Raw genomic sequence first — 25,959 nt, 5'->3', positions numbered from 1 at the left:
GAGTGCAGGAGGCAGCTCAGGGCAGGGGTGCAAGTGGGGTGCGGACTGCGAGAGGGGGCTCAGGGCAGGGGGCTGGGGTGCAGGAGGGTTGCAGGGTGCGGCAGGAGGCTCAGGGCAGGGGCTTGGGGTGCACAGGGGTGCAGGATGCAGCAGGGAGCTCAGGGCAGGGAGTTGGGGTGCAGGAGGGGTGCGAGGTGCAGGCAGGGGGCTTAGGGCAGGGAGTTGGGGGGCAGGCTACAGGAGGGGTTCGGGCTCCAGCCCCGCTTACCTCAAGCGGCTCTGGGGTGGCAGCAGCGCACACTGGGACCATGGCAGGCTCCCTGCACACCTGTCCTGTCCCTGGCCCCGCACCACTCCAGGAAGTGCTGCGGCCCCTGGGGGAGGGAGGGCAGAGGGCTCTGCGTGCACTGCCCTGGCCGTGCCTCCAGGTACCTACCCCGAAACTCCCATTGGCCAGTTCCCAGCCAATGGGAGCTGCAGGGGGTGGTACCTGGAGGCAAGGGCAACGCATGGAGCCCTCTGCCCCCCTGCCCGAGGGCTTCAGGGACGTGGTGCCAGCGGCACCATGCGTCGGATCCAAAGCCCTGAGGGGCTGGATCTGGCCCGCAGGCCGTAGTTTGCCCACCCCTGTTCTAAACCTATAAGTACTAAGTGTTTTCCAGCTTTGACACTTGGTAGTTAATGACAGATTTTGTCATACGTTTGTAGTTGGCTATGAGAAAACATAGCAATTCTAGAATACTCACATGCTAATTTCCTTTTTTCTAGTGAAATTTCCATTCCATTCTCTAGCATAAACTCTCCCCTAATTCTCATTGATATAAGAATACACTAATAAATGATGAAAGAGAAATTGAGGGGATAAGAGAGAAATCCTGAATCCTGTGGCATATCTATTTTGGAACCACTAGTTAGAGCACACTCCTGGGGATGATTGCAGATCCAGTTTATAACATCTGATATACTAGGAATCTGAAGGCCAGACTTCTTCTATGTATATCTATTTCAGCAAAGATGTTCTTTGCTTGGGAGACTGCTGATGACATTGTAGAGCAAGTTCAGGTTTCCTCAGGAATGACGTACCCTGAAGACTTGTATGCTTCCTCAAAGCAACATCTTATCCACCTGGCCAAAGAAGCCCTTCATGACTTGTCTCCTTCACACCCTGGGTGTAATGACATAAGTAAAATACTGGGCTCTTATTCAGTGTGTGATAGATCAATTGTAAGAGCTCTTTTCCACATTTCATCCAGAGTTTTGTCTTTTCTTATGAAGGTGCTGAATTTTTAGCGCTTCTTGGTCTCCTGTCCTCTTGTGGACAATAAAAAATATGAAGAACAGCTCTGGGAATTTTTCTGCTGTTGGCCCTCCAGAATGACAAGGGAAGAGATCTCCTGCATAATTAGCATGTGTCTTTCCTGACTTCTGAACTTTGGGGACTGGGACATCATAGGTTGGTATGAAATTCTAGGGCATTTACTTCCCCTCTCTGTGTCTGTTTTTCCTCCACATCTTTGTGTACCTTGTCTATTTAGAGTGTAAGATCTTCAAGGTGTCCATAGATTTTAAATTGTGACTTCACGCCATAAAGGATCTAGCCAAACCAGCAGAAAATAGAGCCACTTTCAGGGCAGTTGATGATTCAAACTCTTTTCTCAGGAAGCGCTCTGCCTCTGGTAACAGGGTTTCTCTCACTCTCTCTCTCTCACACACGCACACACACACTCTCTCTCTCTCCACCTGAGACAATACCTACATTCTTTGGCCATGAAGCCACCTCAGCTTCAATTCTCAGAATCTTTGTGTTCCTGGATCTTATCAAGAGCTAAGGCTTGCCTGCTTAGCTGCTCGCCTTTGTCTGGCAATGCCCATTCAAATTTTACCATATCCTTGAAAGAAGTATAAGTGCAAAAGCACGTCTAATTTGACTTTGCAGGGCAGATAGTTGCCAGGGGACAGTTTGTTTCATCTTCTCAGAAACAGGTTTAGCTGGCTGTTTGTAAATGACATTTTCTCATTTTTCTTCTCAAGGCTTCAAACTCTTCTTTCAAGAAAACAATGTACAGACTACAGTCTACTTTAGCACAGATAATTCACCATTCTCTGTGTAAGAGGAACTTGAGGAATCAGACAGAGAAGCACTGTGCTTTTTAGGCTGCCCCTTGGGCTCCCTGAATTTCTTGGGCTTCTTAGATTTTGTCGTCCCCGCCCCCTCCTTCTGTGCTTTTTTAGCAGTGGCCTCCCAAGTCTCACACTCAAACTTCTCTTCTACCTTGCATCTAGAGGATTTCAGTCTGTCTGGGGAAAGCTTTTGATACCATCTCCCACAGTATTCTTGCCAGCAAGTTAAAGAAGTATGGGCTGGATGAATGGACTACAAGATGGATAGAAAGCTAGTTAGATCATTGGGCTCAACGGGTAGTGATCATGTCTAGTTGGCAGCCGGTATCAAGTGGAGTGCCCCAAGGGTCAGTCCTGGGGCTGGTTTTGTTCAATATCTTCATTAATGATCTGGAGGATGGCGTGGATTGCACCCTCCACAAGTTTGCAGATGACACTAAACTGGGAGGAGTGATAGATATGCTGGAAGGTAGGGATAGGATACAGAGTGTGAAAGTGAAATGAATTATATTAAAGAAACAGAATGAATTAAAGAATGCTGTATGTACCTTTAAGTAGAAATGAGAAATGCTGCAAGCCAGGGGGGCAGGAAAGCAGACATTAACTGCTTAACTTGCCACTTAAGGGCAACTGGTGAAGCATTAGTCTTAGATCGATAAGAGTTAACAAGGAAGCAGGATATGCATTTTGTGCTCCATGCATATTTTACAATTTTGCTCTCTCTGTCCCTTTGTTTAGTTCGCACCCTTTTATCTGTATAAATAAGACTGTTTGAATCTTGCATGGAGGCTCACATTATCTGAATGTATTAGCAGAGCGCTGTGCTAATAAAACAGAGTGGTCTGACAAACTATGAGTCCTGAGTCTAACTTTGACAATTTGGAGGTTCCACCGAGATGGCAACCGTCTTCACTGAGGCTGTGTGATTCCTGACCGTTTTTGTAGGACGACCATGGTAGCCGGCACCTGGGCATTTGGCCCGAGCAGTCCTCCTCCTGAACGGAAGGGTGCACGACCACAGTGAGGTCTACGCCATCGAACCTGTTGGTTCCCACTCTGTTCTGGTAGGGATCCCGGGATCTGACATCAGGAATCTGGTCAGGTAATTATTTCTGTGTTTTGTCCGGACTGAGGACTGTCCTGTCTCTGTGTCTATCCATCCTCCTGTGGAGTGTTTGAGTCTGGGTGCCACCTCCGTCCGGGGATCGGCCGACCAAGGGGTTCCTGTCCCCATGGTCTGAGTGAGTGAAATCTGCACAATCGCAGCCGCACCACACCTTGGGTAAAACCCTTGGTGTGAAAGCAAGGGTGATTGAGGCAGTAGCCTGTGGGCTCCTTTTGTGTGTTGCACCGGGCATCGCTCTGACGAACCCGAATTTCCTTCTTGTGTGATTGGTGTGTGTAAAGTCCTCCTGTATTGGTAACCAGACGTCTAAGTCGGGACAGTTCCCTAAAGGAACGCCGGCTCAGTTTTAGGAAGGGTCCGGACTCCTGTAAATTTCTGGAAAAATGGTCTAGGCTAACTCAGGGAGATCCCAAAACTCAGTGGCCACTGTTAAAACCTTGGAACAAGGACCGAGTGGGCATCTTAAAAAACAAACTCGGCCAGCCTAAAACTAAATTGGCTAAAGGAGAGGTTAATTGTTTCATGCAGTGGTGGGAAGAGGCAAATCGTAGGTGGACAAAATCAAAACTCGCCTCTCTCAAATATTCAAATAATAAATTAAAAGCTTTATTAAAAGCCTCCTCTCCCACCACCAGACTGAGCGCTCCCCTTCTCTGACAAAAAAAACCAACCCCGGATCGATCCCAACTCCCTTCATACTCCCCTCTCATTGTAAAAAGGATAAAATGCCCCTTGTTCTGTTCCCCTTCGTTGTCTGCCTCAGAAACTGATTCTTTAGTGTTCCATTACCAATTCAGCAAGGAAGGTGGGCTCCTCAACTAGCCCCCACTCTTCCTGGTCCCTTTCCTTAAGCATTTCTTTCAAAATTGTGAAATGACCACAATATCACTCACAAAAATGGTTCATTGGAAAAAGCAGGATTGGGCCCAGACAAGCAGGCAAGCAACAGATAAAGAAACTAAAAAAAAAAAAAAAAAACAGGTTGGAAGCCCTAAGGGCATAGTGTCAGGAGTAAGTGCAAGTATGAACCCCTGGAACAATACTTAAAATGGTGAAATCTGAGTTGATAAAGGTGTCATTTTGGGAAATAAACAAGTGATTTAAGGAAAGAGAGTGAAAAGTTAACTCTACAGAAGCTGGAGAGAATTAAACAGTTAAACTTTGTGAAAATGTTAAAAAGGATCTTGTTAAAAGAATTCTTGGTTTCTTTGCAGCCATTCTAAAGGAAAAATGGGCCCTTTTCCAGAGGAATGTCTGTAAATAATCCAGGTAAAGAGACTATCTAATTAAAATCATTTGACTATGGACAATTGAGTCAAATTTGCTAAAAGAACATAGGGGGGGTTCTATTGGAACTTAACTGCCCCAAATGTATAAAGGTAATGTAATCTATGTACAGCTATGTAAAAACAAAGCAGTGTAAGAGGGATGTTAAGGGAGAGAAAATGTGTATGTATCTGTCTGTCTGTGGGAATATGTGAGGTTTGTAAAACTCCTGTTTTGTAAGTTTAAGATAAATTGGTTTTGTTTTGTTTATAATGCCACTAAAAATCCATTTGACTCTTTAATTCAAAGTTGCAAAACTGACAGACCTTTTTGCCAGACACAGGCAATCAGTGTTGGTTGACTTTGAGATTTGGTATTTAACCCTTAAAGGGTAACTTGATTCTTTACAAAATTTAAATGTTTTCAAATAAAGACCAAGTCATGACTGCAGTAGGACAGTCAAAATCAGAAAAATAGGGAGAGATTCTGGATTCTGTTTGTTTGTTTGTTTTTGTAACAAAATAGCAAATGAAAGCTGTAGGAAAAGAATAAAGACAGTGGCCCTCTGAAGCAACAGCAGGGGTGAGGTGCACAAAACAAAAAGAAGCAATGTTAGAAACACTGAGCCTTAAAATGGCTCTGTGTAATCAGACTGTCACTTTGATAAGGGTACATAAAACTCTGTAAGAACAAAAGAAACAGTTACACCTTATGTAAAAATGAATATGGCGAATGTTTTAAAAGTTAAAGTATAGAAGGAATGTGCAGACATGTGCAGTGTATATTATAGAAGTGGGTAAAAGAAATGCAAACGAAACATGCTACTTAATTAAAATCCTATTAGGGCTCCAAAGGAGCCACAATGGACTGTGTTTTCTTTTTCAGATCTGTGTGTGTTTTGGAAGCAAGAGTTAAAAGTAATCAAAACTCTGGTAAAAGTTAATTGTGTTCCTTTTAAGACAGAGTCTCTGAGCTCTGCTGATGGTTTTGAATCCAAAAGCCAAGCCTGTGTGGATGCAAATTATCTAACTGATAAAGGAAGTGAGAGAACTGCCAGCACAAAGAAGTTGCAGATAAAGAACATACCTGGTCAGCAAACAAATTGTCTAAATAAAAGGCACGGTATAACAAGATACCTTTAATTAAAATAAATTTAATGTTAATAAGTACCCCTGTAACAATGTATAGTGTGTATGATTTTTGGGGGGGAAAAATCCTTTATGGTAATGATGCTTTTCAGCTGTTACCTGTGAACAAACTTAAAGCTTAATACAGCAGGAAAGACATTGTAACCTTGGTCTGCTGTAAAGGGAAAACTGAGGTACACCACCTCATGGATTTAATGACTGAACAGTGGGATAATTTCCCCATAACTCTTAAAAGATAGAAGCCATTAAAATCTGGCCTGCCTATAGAACAAAAACACAGGAAAATATGGAGGTAATTCCTCTTGTTTTGAGTGCAATCAGCAAGGGTATTTGTAAAAGAAAGGAATATTTTAAGCAATAATGAATGCCACCCCAAAAGGGGTAGAAAAATGTTATTTTTGTCTTTCAGAAAAAGCTAATATCAGCTACAGGACAACCTAATAAGAAACAAATAAAAGTGGGTATGCTTATCCATGCCTGTTGCTCCAAAGCCCTGTAGTAAAGACATCTCACTAGGATCCTGTATGTGGGATAAAATGAATAATGAGACCAAAGTACTGTATAATGGGCTATGTGTATGTGTTAATTCTTGGGGGGGGGGAAGTGTTTTAAAAGAATGGAAGTGTTAGCAACCTTCCAATAGACAAATATAAATGTAATGTAAGTAATGTGTTTACAAAAGGTAAAAAGGTAACATAGTTCCTAAAACAAACAAAAGGGCAATGTGGGAAACTGAACCATTCATATTATACATGCAAATGGCAACATGTTAAGAATTGCCACTGCAGAAAGACATAACAGCTTACCATTGGTATAATATATTTTCTGAATGGTCTCCCACAACTACTGTCATACTAATGTTACTAACCCTAATTGTTTTTGATTTTAAATTGTATGTGTTTAATTGTAACGTTTAAAATGTGCTGTTGGATAAAACAAATGTATGCAAAGCTAGAGCCACAGGCCCAAATCACCTCCCAGTATTTTCTATTACGTGGACTAAATAAGAAGTGACACTGGCGATTAATAATCTTAGTGTCAAAAGGGGGATATGTAGGAGCAGGATCTTATAATGTCCCATAGGAATTAATGTATGATTTTATTTCATCCCTGTCAGACACCCTTTTTGAATAGCAGAAAGGAATGACAGACCAGAACAATCCTTATGACTGATTATGGTCACCCTTTTGTTTTAGAATAAGTTATAATGTCTACTATGGTTTCCTATATGTATCACAAAGTAGGCCTCTAGTTAAATATACATTTCTTTGTTTTAAGGTTTAGTAAGTAAGAAACAGGATTCTCTATTGTGTCTATGTTAAGTAGATTAGAGGAACATTAAAGGCCTGGGTCTCAATGTAAATTGTCTTGGTTATTGATTGTAAAACTTAGCAAGGTTTAATTTGCAATGCCTTTTTGCTCTATATAAAATACTACTGTTTGTATTCTCAATCTGTGTGAATAAGGAATGTATGCATCAGGAAAAGATAAGGTGCGAAGGCCATTGTTAGAGCCAGAGTCAAGGAAGAAGAAGTAAAGAAACTTAAAGGACATCAAAGAATCATCAGGTACTGCTTACTATCCAGATGGCTGTTAAACTGTCTGGCATCACAGCGTGCATACATGCTTCGCAGTGTAAGAAGGCACCCCCCAGCAAACCAATCACCTCAGGACCATGCAGAGTCAATTTTGACTCCAGAAGAAGACGTAGAGGAACAGCCTACAATACCTTACCATCTACGCTCTCGTAAGGGTTGCCAGAAGCAGACGAGGACCTAAAGCAAGGCCCAAAAAGAAGCAGTAGTGAGCCTAGCGCTTGCTGCCTGGTGGATGTAAAACCGTGACTGCGGTTCCCTCAGTTGAGGTTGTCAGAAGCGGAAGGGCCTTGCCTCCAACGTGAGCCTCTGGTGGCGCCTGTTCCTCTGCTGCTGGTGTCTTAAGGTCTGGGGAGTCCACAATGACAATTCTTTTATCCAGCAGCAAGTGTGGATAGCTCAGACCCTTAATATTTCTAATTGCTGGGTCTGCAGCCACATCCCAGCTCACTCTCAAGCTGGTGTTCCTGTCCTGGCAATCCCACTCAATTCCCCAGACCTCACTGGAGGACTTCATCCGTTTAACAAAACATGGAACAATAATGACACTTGGGAAGCAGTGGGAATAAATGTATCTAAATGGATAAGTGTGGTGGAGGGAAAAGGTCATTGGTGTTGGGTGTGTAATGGGACAGGGCTGGATCTGGAAAAAAAGTCATTGCCTTCAGCATATTGTGGCCAATGGTGTATGGGATTATTCGAACAAAACTAAAGAGTGGCGGGCCGGGTATGGGGATATGAATTTTTTCTCGACCTGGGATCAAACAGAAAAATCAACCTCATGTTCCCCCTACAGTAATTTTAGTGAAAACAATTCAATCTTTCAATGCCATGCAAATAACACCACTCCTCGTAAGGAGAATTACCCTGTGCCCTCCGGAGGATATTACTCCTCCTTTGTAGGCACCTATGTGACAAATGGGTGCAACCGACCCTCCCCAGCCTTAATAGGCCATCACTGGGTTTGTGGGACCAAAGCTTATACTGTTACCAGCTAACTGGTCAGGTATCTGTTATCCCGCCCGACTCTTCCCACAATTCCGAGTGCTAGGGTCCTTCCCATGAGAACGCCTTCTTAATTTCAGGCGAAGAAGAAGGGACTTATCAGATGCCCAATGGTATGTAAATAACATAAGCCCCTTGACCTGGGAAGAGGCCATTGGCGGTTCCCTTATCCCACTTGGGGAAGTAATACACCATGCAAAAAGGCTCCTAAGGTTACAAGCAGTAGTTGAAATAATGGCAAATGAAACCGGAGAGAGTTCAAAGAGCTGGCCAAAGAAACAGGGGCGATCCGACAGATGGCCCTCCAAAACCGTCAGGCATTGGACATAGTGCTGGCGGCCAAAGGAGGGACCTGTGCTCTCATTGGAAAAGAACGTTGTGTGTTCATACCTGACGACACCAATGAGGTAATAGATCGCGCTAGTCACTTAGAACAAATTGCATATCTTCCCCATGAAGAGCCAAGTTCTTTATGGAAGTGGCTAAGTAACCTATTCAATTTCTCTGGCATAGGAAACTGGTTGTTTCAGGGAGCCCTGACTATCCTTTGTGGAATCCTAATGATTTTTGTATGTTTTCAGTTAATCTCCTGTTGTATCCAAAATTGTGTAAGGTATGCCACCCAGGTGACTGCCCCAAAACAGAGTGCTAATATGATGATGTTAAATATCACTGATGAACGAAGAGATAAAGAACTATTAATATGTGGAACCCAGTAATTGTTGGTCTTTGCGTAAGCTTGACCGAAAGGAGGGATTGTGAAAGTGAAATGAATTATATTAAAGAAATAGAATGAATTAAAGAATGCTGTATGTACCTTTAAGTAGAAATGAGAAATGCAGGAAAGCAGACATTAACTGCTTAACTTGCCACTTAAGGGCAACCGGTGAAGCATTAGTCTTAGATTGATAAGAGTTAACAAGGAAGCAGGATATGCATTTTGTGCTCCATGCATATTTTACAATTTTGCTCTCTCTGTCCCTTTGTTTAGTTCGCACTCTTTTATCTGTATAAATAAGACAGTTTGAATCTTGCATGGAGGCTCACATTATCTGAATGTATTAGCAGAGCGCTGTGCTAATAAAACAGAGTGGTCTGACAAACTATGAGTCCTAAGTCTAACTTTGACAAGAGGGACTTAGACAAATTAGAGGATTGGGCCAAAATAAATCTGATGAGGTTCAACAAGGACAAGTGCAGAGTCCTGCACTTAGGATGGAAGAATCTCATACACTGCTACAGACTAGGGACCGAGTGGCTAGGTAGCAGTTCTGCAGAAAAGGACCTAGAGGTTACAGCAGATGAGAAGCTGGGTATGAGTCAACAGTGTGCCCTTGTTGCCAAGAAGGCTAACGGCATTTTGGGCTGAATAAGTAGGGGCATTGCCAGCAGATCGAGGGATGTGATCATTCCCCTCTATTCAGCACTGGTGAGGCCTCATCTGGAGTAGTGTGTTCAGTTTTGGACCCCACACTACAAGAAGGATGTGGAAAAATTGGAAAGAGTCCAGCGGAGGGCAACAAAAATGATCAGGAGGCTGGGGCACATGACTTACAAGGAGAAGCTGAGGGAACTTGGCTGGTTTAGTCTGCAGAAGAGAAGAACGGGGGGGGGGGGGGGGATTCGATAGCTGCTTTCAACTACCTGAAAGGGGGTTCCAAAGAGGATGGATCTAGATTGTTCTCAGTGGTAGCAGATGACAGAACAAGGAGTAATGGTCTCAAGTTGCAGTGGGGGAGGTTTAGGTTGGATATTAGGAAAAACTTTGTCACTAGGAGAGTGGTGAAGCACTGGAATGGGTTACCTAGGGAGGTGGTGGAATCTCCTTCCTTAGAGGTTTTTAAGGTCAGGCTTGACAAAGCCCTGGCTGGGATGATTTAGTTGTGGATTGGTCCTGCTTTGAGCAGGGAGTTGGACAAGATGACCTTCTGAGGTCCCTTCCAACCCTGATATTCTATGATTCTATGAAAGAATCTCGGGGGAGAGCATGTTGGAGCATGCTCTGTGGAGGAAGGGAAAACCCCAGCCAAGAGAGGTCACAGCACCCATTTCAGAAGTGGGCAAGGGATGTTAGCATTCTGATTCACAAGGAAGTAGAGCCTTAAAGTGACCCAAAGCACTGCTCATTGCGCCTTTCCTAGGAGAAGGAAATCAGAAATGGGCAAATGTTTGTTGCTTAACTTCTATCTAATGAAGAATATATCTTGCTACTTGCTGTATAAACATTATGAGCCCTTCCCTCTCCCCCACCAGGTAAATTAAATATGAAAAAGACGTACCAAAACTTTTGGCCACGGTTTACTTTTTAAGCAAATGAAACCTCCTTTATACAGTCCTAGTAGGAAGATGCCTATTATCAATGCAACAAGTCCACCATTTAGGATTGGAATTATACCATAACCTGCAAATGGAAAAAAAAAACATACTGAGTAAAACCCAATAGATGCAGGAGAGATTTCCAATTTATCTTATTTTATATTACACACTTATTTAAGATTGAAAAGGACAGCTCTGCATCACTGAAAACAATTAAAGGGCTATTTGTACAGCCAGCAGGATTAGCCAAAGATATCAGGTACCTCATACGTCATTTATAGGTCCAACCAAATGTCTATCAAAAGATGCTTTCTCTCTTACTGGGATATTTACCAGTTTCCCTTTTCTGAAAATACTATTAAAAACTAAAAAACAACCATATGACAACCTGACTCTCTCCCCCACCAAACTTTAAAATATGTGATACCTGGTTGAGTGTTGGACTTGGTGATTACACATTTCAAGGCCGAAGGGATGGAAAGACGTTTTAATGATGCAGCCACAGCAACAGACACACAATAATTTGTATTTGAACGCAAGCTTCCAACAACATAGCTAAAGCTTTCTTCAGAGGTTTCATTCTTAATAGGAATCTGCCATGAAAACAATATCTTATTGAAACCTGTTTGTCTAAACAGAGTTGTTAAACACTGATTAAAAAAAAACGGTGCCTATAATAGCTATTTTAATATCCCATTGTGAAGCTGTACAGTAGCAAGTACAACTGAGTTGTATAGTTGGGGGTGGGGGTTGGGGGGGGAGGAAGCATAGCACTTTTTCAGTTTTCGAGAGAAGGAAAGCAGTTACTAGAGCTCAGGGACTGACCCTACACTTCTGTCCACTGGATTCAATTTATTAAAAGGGTGTCATTACAGATAACTCAATCTTACAAGTTCTACATTAGCAAGAAGATGGTGCACCATAAAACGGCACTTTTGCTGTTCAGTAGAAAAGCTAACAGTCTTGTATCTACATTCCTTTTCTCTTTCTTCAAATGTATCTGTCTTCACAGTGGATTATTAAAGGCTTTTAGAAGAGTCCCCTTCAATGGTTTTGATTATTAATGTTGGTTACATCTGATCTCAGAAGCTTAGCTGAATTGGGCTAGGTCAGTTCTTAGATAGGGGGCCTAGATGCTGCAGAAAACAGTGTAATTGAATCACTCATATTTTGGTGATTAGATACCACTGTGACAGGCACTGTGGAAATACTTCTTGCACTTCTCTCTGAGTCAGTAATGAACCCAGATCACATTTTCATCTGGAGAGAATTCTTATGCAATGTCTGTCCCAATCTGTTGTCATGTAATACTGAACAAATGTGTGACCGAATGCACCCCTGTAGTCACACCCTACACACCATAGTAATAATCTTTGTATGAAATATGCCTTGTAAGATATCATTTAAAAACTAATAACTGGCTTGTCAATCATATCAAGGTGAAATGTGAACAACAACATTATATGTAAAGTTATAAAGATAAGTAGAAATTAGATCTGAAATGTGTTTACCAGAAAAGTCTGGGTAAACCAGTTTCTCAAAGACAAAGGACAAGCTAACGCCTCTAGCCAGGAGGCATCGAAGTTCATGGGCAATCACCTACCAAGTGGTCATTCTTTGGCAAGGAAGGGGGAGCATGAACAAACAAATCTGCATCTTAGCAAACAACAGCATGGACCCTCTTCACCACCAGACTCCTTGTCTCTGTCCTCACAGTGAGAATGAACATTATCGAGGGGTAACCTTCAGGAAAATGCATTTCAGAAGGCGACTGAACTATAAAAGTGAGGGGCAAAAACACTCCAAGTTCTCTCTCCCTATCCCTCTCTTTCTTTCACCTAAGACAACAAAAGAAACAACCTTTGGACTCTTGGAGAAGATCCTGGTCTGTGAATTTGGTCAGCAATGTTACTGGAAACATGTGGCAAGAGACTACACCTTGAACCAAATCAAGATTGTTAAGTTTTAGTACTAGGAAGCACTTTATCTTTATTTCTCTTGTATCATTTGTGAATTTAATGCCTTATACTTGTACTCACTTAAACCCCATTTCCTTGTAGTTAAATAAACTTGTTTTATTCTTTAATCAAAAGTAATCCATTGTTGTGAACCATGTGTGTAGCTCCCTTTAGGGTAGCAGACTGTTGTATACTTATCCCCTTAGAGGGGCAATGGACCTAATAGATCTGGACTGTCCAGGAGAGGGCCGGGTAGTACAGAACACAGGTTTTGGGGGAAAATCCAGGACTGGGAGTGTGTTGGAGTCACCCTGCAAGTGGTCACCAAGGCTGGTGGAAGCGAGTGTGAGACTGATGTGTCACTGGCAGATTACAGCTAGACACAGATACTAAGGGTGTTACCCGCATGCTGCAAAGCTGTTTCTGAGCAGCCCAAGTGGAAGATACAGCAGCAAAGCATTGTGTGGCACCCAGGATTGCAGAGCAAGAGTGACACTGCCCCACAGTGGTCTCAATTACACCCTAGAATGTCATAAACCTTCAAGATTCATTTTAGAGGCGGGAGAAGTGATCTCCTTATACAGTTCACTCTGGGATCCTTCAGGGTGAAAGTGACAATGTAAATGTGTTCTCTACTTTTCAAGTGAGTTGCAGGAACGGCTCACTACAATTTAAAATTTGGATGGGGAGCTCCTAGAGGGGAAAAAAGGCACTTTTGATATTCACTAGCACTGAGTTTACTTTTCTTATCAATACTATGTGATACCATAAGACCTGCAATACTATGTGATACCATAAGACCTGACATACCAGAACAAACCAATAGTCTACCTAATCAGCTATTTTGTCTCTAGCAGTAGCCAATGTCAGATGCTTCAAAGGAATGAAGAGAATCCCCTACACTGCACTTACTGGTGAATACTTTATCACTGGGGGGTGGAATGAAGGGCAGAAGGATTTCCTCCTGTACCCAAATCATCAGTTCATGCCTGAAGAAGGCTCATATTTATCCTAAGTAGTGTAAACCACTGACAATAGTCTTATTCATATAAAGAGCTAGGATAAGATACGACAGAGATCATCTTCAGCAAGCTTCCTTACTGCTCAAGCCAATTTATATTTTATGCTTTGTACGTTTTTCTTAAAATCTTAAAAAACTACAAGTTACTTACCTTTTCCTTTCTATCAAATGATTCCACTGTTATCGTATAATCAAGTTTTTGATATATAGCAATTAAAGAACTTTCTTTTAAATATGCGGCTGGAAGTTTTACTGTCACATTTATGCAGGCTGGACAAGCAGTAAGATTTACTGCTGGTGGACCCAAGTATGCTGTTTAAAGAAAAAGAAAACAAACCCCAAAAATATAACTACATTTATACATGTAACATCAGTTAGACAAGCTGTAAAAATCAAGTAAATTCCCATGTGTCAGATGATTGACTAATTAGTTGCCCAAAAGGGCTTGAAATTATCAAAGATTCAGGGGAAAATTGTTCCTCCAATTTTTTTAGCAGAGGGAATAAAAACAGAGTAAAACCTAAAACAATCCAAAAACTACCATGGGAGAAAAGGGATTTGGGGAGGAGGGTGGGAAGAGAGGGGAGTTGAGCCAAAACAGCAGCATCCCTTGTTTCTCCAGCCCCACACAGAAGCCCTTCTGTGTGAATTCTGTGCAACTAAGGCTCTGTTTGTTTGGCTTGGAAGTGAGTACAGGCTGATGGGGAAGAGGTGAACATTGTTTTCAGTGGCAGCATCTTCTAGTTAAACACTTGAAATACCCATATGAATTAATCCCTGCGGGTGGCCCCTCCACACACAAATACCCCTTGGAAGGTAGACAAAGGGACTAACTGTTGGCTGGGAACCACTGGCCGCAGAGCTCCAAAGGAAGATGCACTCTTGCAGGTGACTGTGAGGCAGGACCTGAGGAATACCATCCTGAGCCTGGCTTCTGCATGAATACTTTTGCCCTCAAAACAATGCCTGGAGATCCTGTTTCTCAGAACGCCCAGGGGTTTGGGGAGCCATGAGCTCTGACAATTCCCTGACTTTAAAAACTATGCAGACGTTTTCTCCACTGCACAACATAGCAGAATCTCCAAAACCTGAAGGTCAAAAGTTTTGCACTTCACTGATCCTTCTGCAAGTGCTGTGTTTTGATCTAATTAGTTATTGTCTACACAGAGCTTTGAAAAATCTAAAACATGCTATGTAAGTGCTAACTACTTGTCTGGTTCATTATTGTAATCATATAGGTAAAATAATTAAACATTTTAAAGAGGTGGCGTTCTGACATTGCTCCAAACAGGAGCATGCACACACTTAATACTGTCCAAATCTTACTCCCCACCCCTTCCTGTAGTTTGCCTGTTGCTTAATTTATACAAAACAACAATAAACCTCAACCTAAGCTTTCACCTGAACGTGGTTGTTCCCATGGTTTTTGACTGCAAGAGTCATCTGTCTCTGCCTCAAATCCTTCTGCCAAGGACAGAGAGGCTCCAACCCTTCCTATTTTATGGGTAGGAGTAAATCAGATGCTTTAGGGTAATGGATCAGAACAGCCCTGCATTTCTACTTAGGGCCATCTTGGTTTAAATATGTACCAGGAAAAGAAAAGAAAAGAAATAGATAAATTGCCCTTGTTAAAACATTTACCATTTGAGCTTGGCTCTTCAGTAAACTGATAATACTTTTCTGCAACTTTACAAAACAGCAAACATAGAGGTGGCATGGGAAAGATGCTAGTGCACCCTCATCCATGAAAACGTATCCATAAATGCGAAACAGCTGGAAAACACTGTTACAGAGTAATATTTTTATTTTTCTGATACATATCTATGAAAAATAGGTGTTTGGAACAATGAAGTCTGACTACAAGGTACAATTTACCATTTCCAATTTTTTAGAACAATCTCATTGTAAGGCACTATGTTGATGAGTCAGCGGAGGAAAAGTGTTACATTATTTTCAAGTTCAGGATTCTCTGCTTCACCAGATAAATGGGCATTGATGTTTGGACAGAAGAGGACAGGAACAAGGGTGTGTGTGCGGGGGAAGCTATATAAGTCAATTCAAGTTGCAATAAGGGCTACACTGTTCCCTGAAGGCCTGCAAATTTGAGATGCAAAATAGCTTAACCATTATATTTAAAACTAATGGAGAAACTTCCATTCATGAAAATGTTATCCTGGCTCGATAGCATTACAATTAAAGTATTTCAGAGTCTTTGATCTGAGTTGATACTATTTCTGTAACCTTGTACCTAACATGAGGTACAGTAGTCTCTCTGTTCAGTTTAACCACTTGCTCCCCAACATAAATGGTCCTTATTTCAGGAGAGGAAAAAAAGAAATTAGTGTGGCGATATTGTTAATAGGACTCCAGGGAGAAGCAGCCTCTAGCAGTATTAGGCAATCATTGCTAATGAGCATCTGGTGTTTATGTGAGACATACCAAAGGGGGTAGGGAGAAATCCAGGTGACAGCTAGAATGAAAACAGATATTCCTCCACCCCTCACCTTTTGTTTTTGCCTGTTCAACACTTAACCAATTAATTATCTTCAAAAAAGTAGATTATGCAATTTATAAAGGTAGTAATTTTTTTTAATGTCTACTCTCAAATGCCCTAAATGATGCTACGACCTTTATAAAAGTCTGTAATGAAAACACATAAAAGAAATTGATTCTTATATCTGCACAGTGGAAGGAAATCTATTCCAACATTTGCTTTTTCCTTCAAAACTGTAGCTTGTTTCTATTCATAAGAACTATTCAAGCCATGTATTATGTATACATGATTGATTATAAAACATTATATATACTCTAGATGATATGTTAGCTCAAAACATCTTACATAAAATAGTATATCACCAACTAAATTACTTTGGAGTTACTTATAGTACCATTAGTAAAACACTGGTTATGTATAGCGGGGAATAAAAACAAGAAAATGGAACAAATGCAGATAAAATAGAATAGTAAGCGAAAACTTACTGGATGTATATGGAGAGAATACAAGAATAGATGAATTTAATTCTCCATGTTCTGTGACTCTCTGAACCATTGCTATGTAGGTAGAAGTATATTCTTCATACTCCTTTGTCAAGTTACAGAATAGGCATGTGGTATTTGAACATTCTTTAGCCATTTTCCATTCCTTTTCTGATCCACTTTAAGTTGAAAGAAAAAAAAATCAGTGTTGTTCAAAGGATCTTCTGATTTGTGACTGTACCTCTGGAGAGTAACATGAAAACTCAGAGATGCACTGGATGAAGCGATCACTGCTCTCACCTTAAATAGTGTCAAAATTAATCAAAACGACAAAGACTAGTAAAATCCGTATGGTTTATTTACAGTGTACCTACATGGGGAGTGGAAGAGAGGTACATGTTTGACAAAGAAACCTGAAAAAACAAAATCTCAAACCACAACAAACCAGAATGATTAAGGGATAAAAACAAAAATGATATACAAGAAGTGGTCAATCATAAGCTTTGCACAGGATCTCCCACTCACCTCGGCAACATAAAATAAACTTCCTGAAGAGGGACCCCACTTGCTCCTCTTCTCAAAAGGCTACCCCAATCTACTCACTCTAGTAGGGTTAATCTATTTTAGGATCATATTGGCTCCTTTCCTGGTCCATATAGGTTATGTACAAACTAATTTCTTCTCAATATAACCCTACCCAAAATCAAAACACCACCACGACAAAATCTGGAAACTAACAATGTTTGCAGCCCCTCACATTTTTCACTCTGCTTGTAGGTCATACTCCGCTTCTCCTGAACCCTTCATCTTCTCTATTTAAAATGTTAACTCACTGGGGCAAGGACTCTCTTATTATGTGTTTTCACACTGCATTGCACAACAGGGCTCCAATCGGAGATGGGTCCATACATGCTACTGTATTACAAATAATAAATAGAATGGTGAAGAATCCTTTTTACTTAAATGTGACCTGCAAAGGATTATTTAAAAAAAATAGTTTAACCCTGAAAGTTGTTTGCATGTCTCAAGACAGCCTGAGACAGAACAGCATTTGACATATAACATTGAGCACCCAGATGGGATCCCATTTCAGGTACCTCTTCCCATGTCTCCAGTTCTGTAATGATGACACAGATCGTATTTCTGTTATGACAAAAATATTAGGAAGCCACACTGCATTATGGAACATCAAAGGTAAGCAGCATTTAAAACATGACATGGTATGTTCTTGAAAAGTTTAATTTATTTTATATTCTTAAGGTTATAAAATTGTTTTTTTTTTAAATGTGGATGTCTTTTTTTTTTAAATACCATTTAGGTAACCTCTTATTGGCAGTGTCTGTTGGCTTGCCAAATTTCCTGGTACCTGTGATGGCACAGAATGAGGCATTCTGGAGTGGGGTGGGAGAACAGGAACTGAACAGTGTTACACTGGGAAAAGGGAGAGTTTGGAGTGAAATCCAAAAAGGAAAACAAAAAAATAGTTTAAATGTATTTATTTTTATTTATAGTTATCGAACCTTTGTTCGGTGTTGTTATATGCCCAGTGTCCCAGATTATGTGGGGCACTCAGCATATATGTTATCACCAGTTTGAAAAATATTTGATTTAAAGTTCAGTGTGCTCTGCACACATGCACTGTCAAATATAGTATGGCTCAGCACCAGTCAGCCAATCCATCACACTTCCAAAGGGCTTGTGGTCCAATCTCTCAATTAAGGTACAGTACTTTGCACTGATGAAAGAATAAGAACAGAAAGTAACAGAAATGATCAACAAAAGTTGAAGTTATCATTCCTTTGATAAATACAGGTTTCTTCCATGTACAAATTTGCTCTAGGAATTAATGTGTACTTGTTTAAAATTGTTCAAATAGCTACTCATATCTTAAAACCTAATTCTTTCCCTTGTATCCAATGAATGGCAAATTTCAGAAAATCTATTTGGAAAACAAAATAGTCAATAGAATATTTTGACTACTAAGTAAGAAAAAGTACAAATTCATGTACAGTATGAAAGGAAACAAACCTGAGACCTATGTATTTCACATTATAGTATGTTGGCATAGTTGTATTACTTCCTGGTTCCCATGATAAAGTGTGCTGGAAATTCTCAGAGCGCATTGTTAAGTTCTGAGGTGGATTTATCACAGATGCTTCTAGATTAAAAGAAAAAATTGCTAAGATTAAGAAGCATTCGAAAAGGACAGCAAATGCAATACCATTATACATGGTAATTCTACCCACCAATTAGTTAAATATCAGCCCCCCAAAAGATAAGAAAACTACAAGATTGAAGATGAATTCATTTTAAATTGCACATTCATTGCATTGGAGGCACAAGTGCATGGGACTGTCCTACAGGATATTATCCATATAACTTTCTTACATGGAAATGCATAGTGAAGTCAAAAGGATGCCGGATGGAAGTATACACATCTTTTGAGCTATTCCAAGGATTGTGCTTAAAATACAATAAAAATTCTTACCTGGCAAGCTGAACAAAGTAGTGGTCAAAATGCTGAGGTACACTGGAAATGAAAACATGTGTATATATATTTATTCATTAGAGAAATGGTACATGTGTGTTCTACAGTATTTGTCAATGATAAATTAGAGTTCTTATTCATTTACTATTAGTGATACTAATCTTGTTCTCAGAGTAGCAGCCGTGTTAGTCTGTATCCGCAAAAAGAACAGGAGTACTTGTGGCACCTTAGAGACTAACAAATTTATTAGAGCATAAGCTTTCATGGGCTACAGCCCACTTCTTCGGATGCATATAGAGTGGAACATATATTGAGGAGATATATATACACACATACAGAGAGCATAAACAGGTGGGAGTTGTCTTACCAACTCTGAGAGGCCAGTTGGTAAGACAACTCCCACCTGTTCGTGCTCTCTGTATGTGTGTATATATATCTCCTCAATATATGTTCCACTCTATATGCATCCGAAGAAGTGGGCTGTAGCCCACGAAAGCTTATACTCAAATAAATTTGTTAGTCTCTAAGGTGCCACAAGTACTCCTGTTAATCTTGTTCTCTATCTCTATCATCATCATTTTCCTTTCAGATTATACCATTTTTTTCTTGATGAAACTGCACTTGAATTATTTCCTTTCTGTATCAAATGCTTTTCCATTACTATCCTTAAGGAGGTGATCAGCGATAGCTCAGGAGTTTCTAAATTGCATATCATTGTGATATTTAAGCACTATATAATAATTAAAGACAGCCCCAGTAAATGGAAATGTTCTCACAGCCTCCCTTGTCCCCAGTATGTATGTGTGGGTGCTCTTTTCTTACTCTTCCCCCCATCTTGCCATCTTCTTTCTCTCCTCCAATCTTCCAGAATGTGGGATGGCATTTTCCTGGATCATTCAGATCCATGTACACTGTCACTCAGGCTCACTTTGATCTCCCCTGGTAAGGTATTACTTAGCCAGGTTCCTGCTGCTGAAAATACTCTGTTCCACAGACCCAACAATCTTAGCTTGGGTCAGCCTAGTTGAAAAGTTCTTTTAGAGCACTGTCATGGAGGGTTGTGAATGGATAATTGGTTTTTGAGGTAGCTCAGACCCCAACCTATTAAGTACCTGGCAAGTCAGTGTCCAGGCCTTAAAAATTCTATCTGGAAAGGGATATGGAGCCAGTAGTACTTGAGGAATATTGATGTGATATGTTCACATGTGCCTTGGTGGCTACATGTCAGGAGTGTGGACTTCTGAAATATTGTAGCTTGTTAGAGTTGCAACATATAATTCACTGCTTTCATTTACCTAATCCCTATCTCCTTCTTTCCAAACTAAAATCTCAACTGTCTCTCTGGCATCTCCTTGTGGATGTTTAGCTGTTAGTAGAGCCCTGCGCGGATAAAAATTTATTTCTGCGGATGCGGATACTCACAGATATAAATCAGTATCCATGGAACCGCAGGGCTCTCCCGGGAACCGCAGTGGCGAAAGGAGCAGAACGTGGGGCCGCCGCTCCCAGGAGCCAGTGGCCCAGGCCGGCAGCTCCTCCAGCGTAGCTGTACCACCTGCTGCTCCATTCCCAGCCCTGCCCCCATCCCTTCCATGCAGCTGTCTGCATTTCCTGTCTGGGGGCGTGCATGCCGCTTGAACACAAGAGTGAGACCAGGGACAGCTGCTGGTGAGCCTGGTGCCCACCCCAGTGGGCAGGGCTGGAGGGTGGTACAGCTGCACTGGGGCACTGGCTCCTGGGAGCGGTGGCCCCACGTTCTGCTCCTTTCGCCGCTGCGGGTTCCGGGGAGAGCCGTGTGGTTCTGCAGATACAGGTTTATATCCACAGATATCTGCATCCGCGGATCTAAATTTGTATGCGTGCAGGGCTCTAGCTGTTAGCTGAAGCTCAACATGGCTGAAACTGAGCTCTGAATCTTTCCACAAAAGCCATCCACGCTCCCTCCTTCCTCAATCACTGTGGACACCACCAGCATCTTGCCTGTCAGTCAGGCCTATTACCTGGGCATCATCTTCAATTCGGACCTCTCTCTAGGTACCCATGTCCCAGCTATGTCTGAATTTTGCAGATTCTTTCTGCAAAACATCTCTAAAATATACCCTTTCCTTTCATCCACACAGCTAAAACCCTCATCTAGAGTCTCATCATCTAGTGTCTCAACTGCTGCAACATCCTTTACTCTGGCCTCGACAAAATGCAGTCTTGCCCCACTTATATTCACTCAGAATGCTGCTGCAAATCTCATTCCCTTAGCCCATTGCTTTGACCACATTACCCCTCTCTGGCTCCCTCTTTTTTATCGCATCAAATGTACGTTGCTTGTATTCACTTTCAAAGACCTTCACGGTCTATCCCCACCCTCCTTACCATCTCTCATTTACTATTCAGATGTCAACCCCCACCTTCAACTGGCCAATAATGCCAGCCTCCACTGCCCACTTGTTAAATTTTCAAACAAGCACCTTTGTACCTTCTCCCATCCTGACCCTCACACTTGGGAAGAGCTCCCGATAAACACCCACAAAGTTACCTCATCATCCTCCTTCAAATCTTTCCTTAAAACTCTCATTTACCGTGATGCCTCCAAAAAATCAACAAGTAGGCCACTGTTGCACTGATACCACTGCCTATCATGCTGACCAACATTGGCTCTTTTTTTTTTTTAATACTCCTGCTTGTTGGTATCTACTGCTATACTTCCTATCTTATACTTCATTTGTAAGATCTTTGGGGCTTGGACAACCTTTTTATTTTGTTTGTACAGCACCTAGAACAATGGGGTTCTGGTCCAGGGCTAAGACTCCTAGATGCTACAATAAATAATAATATAACCATTTTAAGCTTTTAACAAAAGTCACAGCATGGAAGATTTTGAAAGGATGAAAGGAGTCTTAGGACAAAACTTAAAATACATGACCACTGAATGGAGAACTGTAAATTAAGGCAAACCCACCTTAAATCAAAGTGGGTGCAAGATTCTAGTGGGACATCAGCCCAGGTTAAGAAGGAGGTTAATAAGCTTGGGGACATTGGAAGGAATTATCCAGCATTGATATAAGCTAGTAACATTTTTGTATTAATTGTCTGAATATTCTATTAGGGAAAGTAATTCTTGTTTTAATTTAAAAGTGTCAGTCTATGAGAGGAGGGATATACTACTTAGCAGTGAAATAAACTACATGATCACAATGCAGACAAATGAGATACAAAATAAAGTGAAATGTCCCCAGAGGTCTAAAAATATTTTCTGAAATAGCAAATTACTTGCTATAATTGAAAAGACAAGCTTTTAACTCAATCATGCATGCTTATAATGCTACATGTAATACAGTATAACATTTGATTGTACATGGAGAAAGACTTCCAGACTAATTATTTCCTGGAAATACCCCTTAATTGCTCTTATTATAGTATAAATGAAGTGTTCTAATTACTGAAATTAAACAATAAGATACTAGTGTAGAATCCTTGAAACTGCAGACAAATGTATTTATAGACATTTCTGTGATGTTCTTCACTATCGTAACTAAATGCCTCGCACATAATAAATTTATCCTCTCAGTATCCTTGGAAACTGACACACACAGAGATTAAGCAATTTGCTCAAAATCACACAGTAAATCTGTGGTGGTGCCCAACAGAAACCTTTTCTCTTGAGTTCCAGTCTGTGACTTAACCACAAGACATCCTTCCTGTCACACTCTTTCCTCCTCCCTATGACTGCACAACAAAAATCCACAATAGAACTGTGGTTAAAGAGAGTAGAAAGTCAAGAGAACTAGAACAATTTATTTTCTGCATTAGATTATCAACTATTTTATAAAGTTTGGTCTAGTGGGATGAATAGTAAAACATTGCTTTAAAAATAAGTAATTGCTATAACTTTTATAATATGTAGAGTAACATATAAGTTAAGATTTTAAGCTTTTGGGGGCAGGAACTCTCTCTTCCCATAGATGTAGCAGCTAGTATATTTTGGGTGCTTCCACTACACAAATAAAATAATATTACTACTGCCTTGTTATGATACTGATACAGCTTCCAACGAAATAAATAGAAAGTTTTCAAGTGACTTCAGTGGGAGTTGGATGAGGCCCTACCACTTCTGTAAGAAGATAAACACTATTGTTGATACAAGTTATCTTTAATTTAAAAAATAGTAACTAAAACTACAGCTATAAAACGTATCAATTTTGTAGAAGGTTTAGTTTCTGTCCTCAACAGTTAATATTTTTTTAAAAGTGTAACTTCTTTGGCAAGCACAATGGGTGAAATTCCTATTCTGGAGAATTCACATTGCCCTCAACAACCGAGTTTCCTTACATCAACAGAAACTTGGAAAGCCTTAACATGAAATCATATTTGTCAGCAATATAATAAGATTCCAGGAATGTCACGCTATGTGTCACTATGAAACCTAAAACGTCTGCTGAGCCAATGCGAAGCAATGGAAGCAGCCACAAGAATGGTAGAGGATTCCTTTTGTTCAGAATATCACCAGGCTAAACCATCACTGGGTTTTGCCGTCTTTTACCATCCAATTATTAAGTTTTCAGCTATTCTGACTTTACAAATTATACAGTGTGGTGTACAGATACTGTAAATTAAACTTGTGCAGTATACCTGTATTCTACAGCTAATTTGCATTCAGCAATTTCATTAGTTGTATGAGGGAGACTGCACCACTGGTGGATTAGTTGGCCCAACTGCCATACCTGTGCACCAACAGCCATCCACACAAGTCAATACAAATCTCCCAGCACAGTTCCCTAGACGCCAACCAACACAATTACCCTGTGACGAGGTACACCAGACCCTCTGAAGCCCCCTGCTAGAGACCTTGAGGCCCTGCCATACCCCACCCCAGAAAAGGGCAGTGGAGAGGGTCCTCCAAGCTGTCTAGAGTGGCTGTGTGGGACCCAGCCAATCAGGGCCCAGCAGCCTAGTATAAGAAGAGCTGCAGGGCCATAGGGAGTTCAGTTCCTTGCAGGAGCTGAAGGAGTATGGATGGTGTGTGGCTGGCTGACAGAGGTACAGGACCTCAGATGAGGTAGTGCTGCCAGAAGCCAGGAAGAGCGAGAAGGAGCCCTGAGCTGGTTGTAGGGATTCCATCAGGACAAGGCCCTGAGGTAAGGGTGAAGATGGCACAGGGCCACAGGGAAGTGGCCTGGGAATTAGAGCTGCAGCGTTTTAGATAAAGGGACACAGCGACAGCGGCTATCTACAATGTCCCTGGGCTGGGACCCGGAGTAGTAAGCGGGCCTGGGTCCCCCTGCCCATTAGCCACTGGGAGAAGTGGCCTGGACAGTGAGGCACCCCAGAGGGGGAACTGAACTATAGTGGCCCAGATGGAGAGCTGTAGCTTGGAAGCCCCAAGAGGGGGAAGACATTGTTTCCAGAGGAGGGACAATCGGAGAGAAACAGGAGTGAGTGTGCAGGCACGCACATGGCCAAGGGGGCGCTCAGAAGAGGTAAGTGCACCCCGTTACATACCCATATAACAAGGATGCACAATAATGCCAAACACACCGACCGCCCTCACAACAGCATGTGCCCCTCATTCACCACACGCACAAATCAACACAAATATCCCAGTACAACACCCTCCAGACACAATGCCACAAGTAGAACACACAATGACATTAAATGTCACTCTGAAGCTTAGAACATCTGTTGAGTTAGTGTGAAGTGATCAAAACAGCTATAATTATGGATGAGAGCTCTTTCTGTTTAGGCCATCACAAGGTTTAGTCATTACTGTTGCTGACCAACAACAGCCATTTTGGACCTTTTTTAAAAAACAAAACAAAAAACCCCCACAGCTTTACAGATTACACCTGTGCAACAGTGCCAGCTTTCAGCTACTACTTTCCTTTATAGAGTGCTCTTTCTTCAGTATGATTGAGGTCCTGAATAGATACAAAGTTGTACCACTTCAACTATACTGGTACAGTTGAAATAGTACAACCTGCTAATGTGGATGCAGTTACACTGGTATAAAAGTGCTTATTCATGTACTGGAAGAGGAATAAGCTATTGTGGTAGAAGACACTTTTATACCAGTATAACTGCATTCATACAGGGGATTGTACCAGCAAAGCTATTTCAATATTATTTTTTAAAATCACACCCTTAACCAAAATAGTGATATTGGTACACAATGTGTGTGTGTGTGTGTAGTTCTGGCCTCAGATAGCAAAAGAAACAACAAACTGGAAGAAGTATATCTTGATTTAGATTAGAGGAGGAGGAATGAGAATGCAAAGGGATATGATCTGCAAGTTAAACGGGGAATCTTCAGGACGAATAAATTCACCGCTTATTCTGTTGCTTTTTCTACAGAGTTAAATGAATCTGCCAAAGCGGTTTCCTGTTAAAATGGCAGATGAGCCAGATTTTTTAGTTGTATAATGTTAGGGTATTAACCCTGCTGGACCCTGATAAATTCCAATGATTTAAAATCATACAGCAATAGTGTCCAAAAGTTTAGGACAGGAAATGAAAAATCCTCTATCCATCTGAAAGTACAGGGGAATTTAGGGATGCAGAATGCAACAAGTTCTTCCAGAGCACCCCTCTTCTTATAAAAAATGCCATGGAATCTTTACTGACCACTAGCATGATCAGCACTGCTATTTCTTTGTACTGTATACACAATTAAGTAACTTACCAAGTTGACAAAAACTCAGTGGTCCAATCAGTACTGCCATCATGATTTCGAAGCACATCTTATTGATTGTGAAGTACTCATTTTACTTCTGGATCTGCAATTATACCAAGCAAAATCAACTTCAGCATAATTACTGGATGATTGATATAAAAGCACAACAGGGCTTCTGTAGTAAGAGGTGATATCACACCTTTAATGTCGTGTGGGAACTGGGATGAAACAGTATCTTTAACATGAGATATGCAGGGTTTGTAGTGTTTCAAATAAAC

At 41.2% G+C, this 25,959-nt stretch overlaps 1 protein-coding gene across 2 annotated transcripts in view; it reads right to left on the bottom strand.

Annotated features, from left to right (window-relative positions):
• The window catches only part of IFNAR2 (interferon alpha and beta receptor subunit 2), a 41,922-nt gene that overhangs the window by 4,896 nt on the left and 11,067 nt on the right, over window positions 1-25,959 (bottom strand). For both annotated transcript variants that reach the window (XM_005283924.5, XM_042855773.2), the window contains exons 2-8: window positions 25,691-25,784; window positions 19,021-19,062; window positions 18,561-18,690; window positions 16,536-16,711; window positions 13,708-13,868; window positions 11,005-11,170; window positions 10,541-10,662 (exon numbers count right to left, since the gene is read on the bottom strand). In XM_005283924.5, the coding sequence (XP_005283981.2) occupies window positions 10,541-10,662; window positions 11,005-11,170; window positions 13,708-13,868; window positions 16,536-16,711; window positions 18,561-18,690; window positions 19,021-19,062; window positions 25,691-25,748 (855 nt within the window). In that variant the 5' untranslated portion in view covers window positions 25,749-25,784. The remainder of the gene's footprint in view (window positions 1-10,540; window positions 10,663-11,004; window positions 11,171-13,707; window positions 13,869-16,535; window positions 16,712-18,560; window positions 18,691-19,020; window positions 19,063-25,690; window positions 25,785-25,959) is intronic.

Source organism: Chrysemys picta, chromosome 1 (assembly GCF_011386835.1).
Source record: "Chrysemys picta bellii isolate R12L10 chromosome 1, ASM1138683v2, whole genome shotgun sequence".
NCBI lineage: Eukaryota > Metazoa > Chordata > Testudines > Emydidae > Chrysemys > Chrysemys picta.
Note: the sequence above shows the minus strand (reverse complement) of the source record. Positions and strands in the feature narration are given on the sequence as shown.